Source organism: Triticum aestivum, chromosome 3A, assembly GCF_018294505.1.
Source record: "Triticum aestivum cultivar Chinese Spring chromosome 3A, IWGSC CS RefSeq v2.1, whole genome shotgun sequence".
Lineage (NCBI taxonomy): Eukaryota > Viridiplantae > Streptophyta > Magnoliopsida > Poales > Poaceae > Triticum > Triticum aestivum.
This window is the reverse complement of record NC_057800.1, coordinates 411,832,510-411,841,262: the sequence shown is the minus strand read 5'-3', so window position 1 is coordinate 411,841,262 and position 8,753 is coordinate 411,832,510. Positions and strand designations below refer to the sequence as shown.

General features: G+C 45.7%; 1 protein-coding gene across 1 annotated transcript; it reads right to left on the bottom strand.

The window, feature by feature from the left end:
* Positions 1–1,471: 1,471 nt before the first annotated feature.
* On the bottom strand, positions 1,472–5,392 carry LOC123061450 (N-alpha-acetyltransferase 50). The gene is made up of 3 exons (XM_044484571.1): positions 5,041–5,392; positions 4,452–4,574; positions 1,472–1,820 (listed from the first exon to the last, which is right to left on the bottom strand). The coding sequence occupies exons 1-3, from the start codon at positions 5,228–5,230 to the stop codon at positions 1,603–1,605; spliced, it is 531 nt and encodes a 176-aa protein (XP_044340506.1). The 5' UTR covers positions 5,231–5,392; the 3' UTR covers positions 1,472–1,602.
* Between the last annotated feature and the right edge of the window lie 3,361 nt (positions 5,393–8,753).

Sequence of the window (8,753 nt, the reverse complement as noted above, 5' to 3'; positions counted from 1 at the left end):
TACTGGAAATCTTCAATCTTCTACATGGTGTAAGCGTATAGGTTAAAGTAGCAGATCCCCTTTCTACGATGCCCCTGGTGCACCTTATATAGCTCTGGTTATGGAGAAGAACTCCATTACAGTGCATGAGGGCATATAACGATACGATTTAAATGTGGTGTTCACCTTTCATCTTGTTCTATGTCGCAAAATGCTTCCATTTCCTTACATGGGATGGCCTTTAGGCTCTGGGGAGCATATGATCCCTGATGAAGAGTAAATTCAAAATAAATAGTAAATAAATTTTACAAATTCTAGTTTTTTTAGATGTTCGTGTTGGTGTAACAAGCACGCTTACAATTTTTATGCGAAACGGGATAACAGTGCTACGTCGACGAAAAAACAAAAATAAGTGTACATTTAGAGATAACATTTGGCGTTTGATTTGTTATTTTCACACAGGTCAAAATGCTTAAGTTTTCCACCTAAAAATTTGCAGGTAACATTTGGGTGTAACAATGAACACATCTATTTTTTCCAAAAAAAAATTGACATTTGTAAAATACATTTTTGGCAAGCAGGAGCACATGCTCCCTAGAGCCAAACCGAATTTCCTTATGTAGTGTACTCTTGATGAATATTCTGAATAAATAAATAAATAAATAAATAACTGAAGTTTCCCAAAAAATACATTTCATATGCTCCTGGTGTGAACAGTAAAATAAATAAAATATAAAAATAATTCAAAATATTCTGAATTATTTTTGTGGCATACTTTAAGAAATATTTGTTGTGCATGCAAAATTTTATCACGAAATGACATTGTTGGAAGGCGTGGTAAAAAAGACAAAATCAATGCTCTGAAAAATGTTACATTCAAATGCATTTTGGAGATCTCATTTTGTCTTTTTTGCCACGACTTTCACCAATGTGATTTCATGATGAAATTTTACATGCACAACAAACATTTCTTAAAGTATGCCAAAAAAATTCAGAATTTTTTGAAATGTTTTTATATTTTATTTATTTTATTGTTCACACCAGGATATGAGCACAGATGTAGAAAGGTACTTTCGTTCACCTTTCGTCCTTGTAGCGTACTCTTGATGAAAGTATTTTCATAGGCGATGGGGTTCTCTTTGGGTTGATGCGATCATCAGAGTGGTGATGCGGGCAAGACCATAGATAATTTGATTTATCAACGGCAAAAGTAATAAACGTGTTAAAAAATAATTCAATAAAAAGGGTTAAATTTACACGAACAAAAAACTGATTTTATCACTAACAAACCTGTCAGAACTAAAGTAACAAACGTTGGGATTTCGAAACCCAAGTAACCACAACCTTGCTCCAGTAACGGGTCAAAGAAGCACGATTAAAATTGGCAACCACACCATTCAGAAAAAATCTGGCAACCGCTCACCACATATCCAGAATAAGTAGTTAAGGCAGGCACTCAAGTTACTGGAGCAAGGCGGGATAAAGAACACAGTTAAGGTAAAAATGACGTCTCAGTGATGCAGCCAAGGTAATCGTGTTCTCAAAGTAATGTTAAACCTCAACGAGAATGAACAAACTGCAACAAGATCACAACTCTATCACAAGAGCAGGGACAGTGTCTGCTCATTTCTTTGTAGCAGCCTGGCCGATAAATTTGGTAAGAACATAGCAATCTGGTGGAGTGATGTTCGTATAGTAATTATGTATCGTCTCTGTTATTTCGAAACCAAACTTCTTGTAGAAAGCAATGGCATCGTCGTTGTTTGTCTGAACGTGTAAGTATATCTCCGAGATGTTCTGCTTCGCACAGAGATCAAAAACATGGTTCAGCAGCTTTGTTCCTGTCAAAATAAAAAAGAATCAAATGTAAGGCAGCACAGCTCATATTACTGCTACTCTTAAAAAACAGCTTTACTGCTACTCTTAAAAACAGCTCGTGTTGTTGCCAAAAACAAACTGTTATTTTCTGTTTGTAAAAAATAGTTTCAAAAGAGCAAAAGTATATAAGGTGTATATCAAGCTCAAGAAGTTCACAACAAGTTGATATTTCATATTCATTCAACTAGCATTCATTCTTTTGAGAGCAGTGTTACAGTAGCAGTACCAAACAAAACCTGCTGCAGTGTAGTCCCCTCATAATTTCTTTTTATCAAACATCACGTTCCTAATAGTCTTTAGATGATCATATGAACATTTCCCTGAGAACAAACTCAAAATTCTTGACAGCATGTGTTGTGAAATGAGGCCAGACCGCCAGAGTATATTTTAAATTGAATTCTGTAAACTCCCGAAATTCTCATTTACCATCAATGGAATCATATTAACAACAGGATACTATATTGGCAGCCAATAGTGCAGTGTGGGAAATGGTGTAGCCTAACATTTAGAGGACTCTTCCCGCCAAAAAAAAAACATTTAGAGGACTCTGAAGCCTATTAACAAACAACAGGTTATGAATAACTGCTGGGCTAACCACATGTGCTACCCGGTCACTGGGAGCAGAACGGACATACTAACTTACTATCATCTGATAGTAGCACCAATGGGGCAGTGGTCTAAAAGAAGCATGATAGTGAAGCGATTGCTCAAAGTATGATGAGGCAGCCCATGATGTTTATTGCACAATGATCTTTAACATTATTCTTACTAGACTTAGAAGTCACGGGTATTTCACCTGGATACAAAAGAGCAATCTAGCGTGCAGATGTGTTAACATGGGCTAAAGTAAGAATGAGTGGCAACATTGCCGGCTCATTATTTTTCACTGGTTTTTCCTGTGCTGATACAGGTATTCTTTCAGAACTTACACTAGATAAACAGCTACGGTAATTATTTATAAGCAAGCTTTATAGAATAATATAGGTACATGCTTAAATCATTTCCACGAGGTTTTTTTAAAACAGCAAGTTATCACTTGGACATCATGAAAGGACATACACCATGTCCTAGAGGACATAACATGGTAAGAGTATCATTACACTCCAATTTCATGAGCACATATGGCACAACCGCTACCCACAATCCTTAACACCACATTAGTTTAAATGCATAATGCATTTTGTGGCAACCCACCCCTTCGTAACTTTATAACGCTTACGGCGTTATTGCAAGGCGACTTCATAGACACACCCTAACCTGGTCTGACAGCAAGTTAAATCACCCATTACAACCAATTTAGTAGCACAGTGCTCCCTTTAATGTTCCCATGGGAATAAGATTAACCCAATGGACACTCAAATGCCAAAATACAACAAAACGTGGTATGTAAGCAACAACACTTTTCAGAAACCTGGTAGCATCAGTTGATTCTTGGAGGAGCGGATTCAAGCTTGACTTTGGTTTATTAACCCATAGAACAAAAGCTGACCTAAGGCCAGCCATTCTCTCTGCTGAAAAGTCTCTTAACTAGCTTGCACTACTCCCTGTCTTGTGATTTGGCTGCCAACTGGCAAGGCCTGCACTTATTGCCCTTTGATTGTAACCTTCCTAGATGGTGCAGGCTGTCATAGGTTGTCCAAGCATTTTATCACGTAACCTTGTAACGGTAGGGAGTGGAAAAGCTGGAGAGGACTTGTGGGAGGGAGAGGAGAAGCTGGCAGAGACTCAAACAGAAGAAGCATAGCTGCTGCTGGCACATACAGCAGAACAGAGCAGAGAGCAGGAGCTGAAGAAGAGGGAGGCTAGGGAGAGGAAAAGCTGGGGAAGACTCGTGGAGGGAGAGGAGAAGCTGGCAGAGACTCAAAAGAAGAAGCATAGCTGCTGCTGGCAATGCCGCACCCACGCAGACCTGGAAGCAACAAAGCTCTGCAATAACGGGGATGGCACAAGGAGGTGGCGCCCCAAGCCAGAACCAGATTTTTTTTTTCTGCTCCACTCTCACCTTGTTCTGTCCCTCTCTCCTCACCCGCTTTTCCTTCCCACCTCCTTCTACATAGTTCAAGGAAGAAGGCCCAAGGTTTCCTTCCCCACTGTTTTTTTCCTTTCCACGCCCCTGCTTCTCCCCTCCCGCTCCTGCTTCTCCTTCCCGTGTGTGCCTACTCAGAAAGCATATGGCATCGAAAATCAGCTTAAGGCGCCGCCCACCTTGTCAATTGGACGCCATGGCCCTATGGTGGACGCACAGGCAACTTCTATTGTGAGGGTCAATGTGCTTGGTCCGGAGGGTTGTCACAGTGGTATTATTATTGATGTTATGGCAGTGACACATCAACAGAAAACTCTGGGCACATTGATTCAATTGAGATGGTGGCAGAAGCATGATCAATCACCGTTCATTGCTTGAGTGAAAAATAGGTTGCAAGATAAATGCAGTACCTACAACTATTCAACAATTACATTTTAATTCACAATTTCAGCAATCAGGTAAGAAGGTGCACATGTTATCCTACTTGTGAGGCATATCTAGATCTCACGCCCAACAGGGTGATCTCTTCTCATAACCAAAAATGAATTTAGGTAGGGAAAATTCTCACCAAGACCAAGACCACGGTAGGGCGCCAATACACCCAGAGTCATGATATAAACACGGACGACCCCTCCTTCCTTCTTCTCCAGGCGACAAGCGATTGCTCCAACACATATATCACTATAGTAAGCTACAAACACAGAAAGGAAAAAAAGAAGAGTCAGACAATAGCACCAGCAGCAACATGTTTTCTCATCTCATAGACGAAATCAGCCAAACCCAGCAGACGAATCAATATAACAGCGAATCCGGGAAACATCCCCAGCACAATACCATAGCTACCTACCCACGCTCTCCAACTCTCCAAGATCTTCTATGGCCAAAGAATTATTTTTACAGATCAAATCCACATCCGCATTTGCACGTCCCCATTCCAAAATCTAAATTCCTAATGGCGGTTTCTTCCCCAATCTGGTAGCAAGTTATAAATTGTTTTCTGCCTTCTGTCTGCAGATCCGAGAACTGAGATAGATACAACCCCAACCCCAATCCCAATCCCAATACAATGGAAGACCGGATGAGGTATGGAACCGGTCCCGGCGGCGCGAGGTAGGGATTAGAACAAGATTGGAAGAGACGGGTGGGAGCGCGCTCACCGAGCTTGGAGAAGTCCTTGGAGGCGATGGCGTCCTGGTAGTATTTGTCGTTGTAGCGGACGGGGAAGAGCGCCATGTTGAGCTTCTTGAGCTGCATCACGTTCTTGTCCCGCAGGCCGTCCAGGGACGTCCGGGCGACGCCGCTGCTCTTCTCCTTGCTCCCACCTGCCTCTCCTTCCCCAGCGCCCATCCTCCAAGCACTATTGCCGTCCCTCGCCCTCGCTCTCTTCGTCGCCTCTCTCGAGACTCGAAAGTTTGCGTGCGATGCGACCACGGCGGCGGGTGCGACTCGCGACCAAAACCCTTCCGCTCTTTAGCTGTTTTCACTACTTCTTCCCGTTCTCGCTGACCCGTCGGGCCTACGGCGTTCTCACCGACCGCGGGTGGGTGGTGGGCTACAAGCCAGGCCTTTCGCTTGCGTGCCCTTGCAAGTTGCAACCAAAGGTATATCCGACGCTCACTCGAACACATATAGAAGCAACTTTAACGGGACGACCTACGACGATTTCATTCGCTTTTTATCTATTTGGATTGGTCGTCTGCCGGTGTCCGTTTTGTTTTTGATATAAGTTGGCAGCACGCTCAACGCGTCGACCTATATGTGCCGGCTGGCTGCCCAATTTTACATTAATAATTTGCATTCAAACATATTGTCAAATAAATCGAATAAAAATAATACTTATATAGTTTTACAAGCCGAATACAAATAAAAATGTTTCACATAATTTTGCAAACGAATAAAAGAAGATACATCTATTGGTTGTCAACATGAGCCCACATATACTCAACCAAATCATTTTGCAGTTGCACGTGAGTTTTCCAATCACGCATGTTTTGATGAAATTGGGTGAACTGTTCAAACGTTGCCGCTACTCCATGCTCAGACACAATATTTTCTCTCTGAAACTGAAACCCTTGATCGTACAGACGTTCCGGACGCTCGTCTTCTACGATCATATTATGCATGATCACACAAGCAGTCATCACCTCCCAGAGTTTCTGCGTGCTTCAAGTATTAGCAGGATATCGAATGATGCCCCATCGAGATTGCAAAACACCAAAGGCACGCTCGACATCCTTCCTAGCACTCTCTTGCTCTTGGGCAAATCTTTTCCTCTTCTCTCTGACAGGGTTGGGTATTATCTTGACAATAGCGGTCCACTGAGGATAGATACCGTCACCCAAGTAGTATCCTTTGTCGTAGTTGTGGCCGCTGACAGTAAAGTTCACCGGTGGGCTGTTGCCTTCGGCAAGCCTAGCAAACACCGGCGAGCACTGAAGCACGTTGATATCATTGTGTGATCCAGCCATGCCAAAGAAAGAGTGCCAGATCCAGAGATCTTGAGACGCCACAGCCTCTAGTATGACGGTGCAAGCCCTGACATGTCCCTTATACTGCCCTTGCCAAGTAGAAGGACAATTCTTCCACTCCCAGTGCATGCAGTCTATACTGCCAAGCATCCCTGGGAAGCCTCTTCTGGCATTCGTCGCCAACAAACGGGCTGTATCTTCAGTTGTTGGCTCTCTCAAGTACTCAGGACCAAACACATCAATAACAGCCTTGCGGAACTTATACAGGGACTCTAGGCATGTAGACTCGCTCATACGAACGTACTCGTCAATGAGATCACCGGGAACTCCGTATGCAAGCATTCAGATGGCGGCAGTGCATTTCTGATAAGAGGAGAAACCGATCTTGCCGACGACATCCTCTTTGCACTCGAAATAGTCATCATAGCCGACCATCACATCTCTAATACGATTGAAAAGATGCCTACTCATACGGAAACGGCAGCGGAATTTTTGATGTATCAAAGTAGTCCTGCCCGCTCTCTCGGTTGCGACTCAATGCCGAAAGGTGGTTCGGAATGGAGCCACGGAACAACGGCCGCTGGCTGTTGAGGTGGTGATGGACCAACACGGCAGCCAATATCTCCTCGTCGTCGTCGGACGACGAATCGTCGGAGTCGCAAAGGAAATTGTGGAAAAAGAACTCGTCGGTGGAGAACATTTCATACCTTGGCAAACTATCGAACAGCTTGCGGGCGTCGAAGAAGGAGACGACCAGCGAGGGGAGTCGCGGCGTGCACGGACCAACTAGTTGCCATGCTGGCGTCCGATGAGTGGGCCGACATCCGACAAGTGGGCCAGCGTCCGACGAGTGGGCCGACGTCCGACGAGTGGGCCAGCGTCCGACGAGTGGGCTGGCGTCCGACGAGCGTGCCGGTCGGATCTGGCCAGGGTGGCGAGGCGGCTTCTTAGTCACAGACGGCTGTGCGGTGGGGGAAGCGGCGGTGGGAAGCAGTTTGCTCCTCGGTGGCAAGACGACAGTGGCGGGCGACAGGGGAGTGGGCGGCATTGCTGGGCGGATGTGGAGGCGACGGCAACTGGTAGAGTCGCCGGCAAAAATGGGCGGCGGAGGCGGCGACGAATGAGGCGGGCGAGGGTTGCTATTGGCTGGGGGTAAGGGGGAGGCCAATGTGCCACCGACCAGCGGGCCCGGGGAGAGGAGAAGGCGAGCGTGCGTGCGTCCGTTGCGTGTCCCCGCTGACGCAAATCCGGCTCAAAAATGGGCCGGGAATGGGTCGCACATGGACGAAAAGCGGACATGTGTCCGTTTGGGTCGGTGCGTTGGGCCGCCTTTTGAGTCCGCGCCGACCCAAACAGACGGCGGCGGACGAAATGGGTCGCCCCATTAGAGTTGCTCTCAGTTCACAGAGACAATACGAAAGAAGATTATTTAAAATTAGTCGCGTATATTTCAAGTTAGGTACCAACAATCAGATAAATTACATGCAAAATGGATGATTTTCATATAAACCGGAGCACATTCATTACATCACGGACAAATTTTATTAAGAAGGGGGACCAGATCTAAACCTACCTACAGCGGTGCCCGTCGTCCAAGTCCTTGTTGTTCCCTTTCGGCAACCGCGTCCTCCATCTGTCATCTCCATGAGCGGCGGAGATAAGACTCACGAAGTGGTGCGGTCACCTGCGAGGAAGAGTAGAGCATGGGAGACGGACCGACCCACTTGGGACTCGAGCCCCCGCCACCTTCCATGCCTTACCCATCCTTGTCAGAGTGAGCGATCTGTCCGCTGTTGGTGGACGTGAGGTCCACAATGGAAGTGGAGGGGTCAGCATGTTCGTCATCCCACCGGCACGGCCAAACAACGTTTGCGGCTGGCGGCGTTCTTGTTCGCGATCGCCTACGTAGACAGCGCCGCCTCCGCGTCCGGTTGCACCGCATGTATGTTGCGAGCGGCGGCTTGAGTGCGGGCAGCCTCGTACAGTGCCTGCTGCTCGGCGATGAAGTTGGGGTTCATTGCGGCCATGGCCGACACAACTTCCTCGCTCGCGCGTGTTAGCTGCAAGATCGAAAAACGCAGGAGGTAGATGAAGAACAAAAGAAACAGATCGAAACAGAGAAGGTTTGGTACTGCCAACGTGCAGTTTTTTTGGGTCTTTATTTCACATTATATAGGGCTCAAGGAGCCGACCTCACGACCAACTCGGCCTACTATTAGTGCCCAACACGTTGTGACCCTAATCACAAACCGACCAGGTTTAAAACACACTTTATCTCTAAGAGTTTGACCCTAAAACGACTTCAAACGAGACCTGAACTTTTCCTATCTTTTACAGACTCAGACACCTATCAGAACATGTGTTTACAGAGAACAGAAAACTCACATTCACCCCCTAAACAT

What these genes read in the sequence shown, in the direction of transcription:
- LOC123061450 (XM_044484571.1), bottom strand. Translation starts at nt 5,230, where the DNA reads ATGGGCGCTGGGGAAGGAGAGGCAGGTGGGAGCAAGGAGAAGAGCAGC. An exon ending in CAAGGACTTCTCCAAGCTCG is followed by an intron (nt 4,575 to 5,040) that starts GTGAGCGCGCTC and finishes CTGTGTTTGTAG; the next exon opens with CTTACTATAGTGATATATGT. An exon ending in CTACCGTGGTCTTGGTCTTG is followed by an intron (nt 1,821 to 4,451) that starts GTGAGAATTTTC and finishes TTATTTTGACAG; the next exon opens with GAACAAAGCTGCTGAACCAT.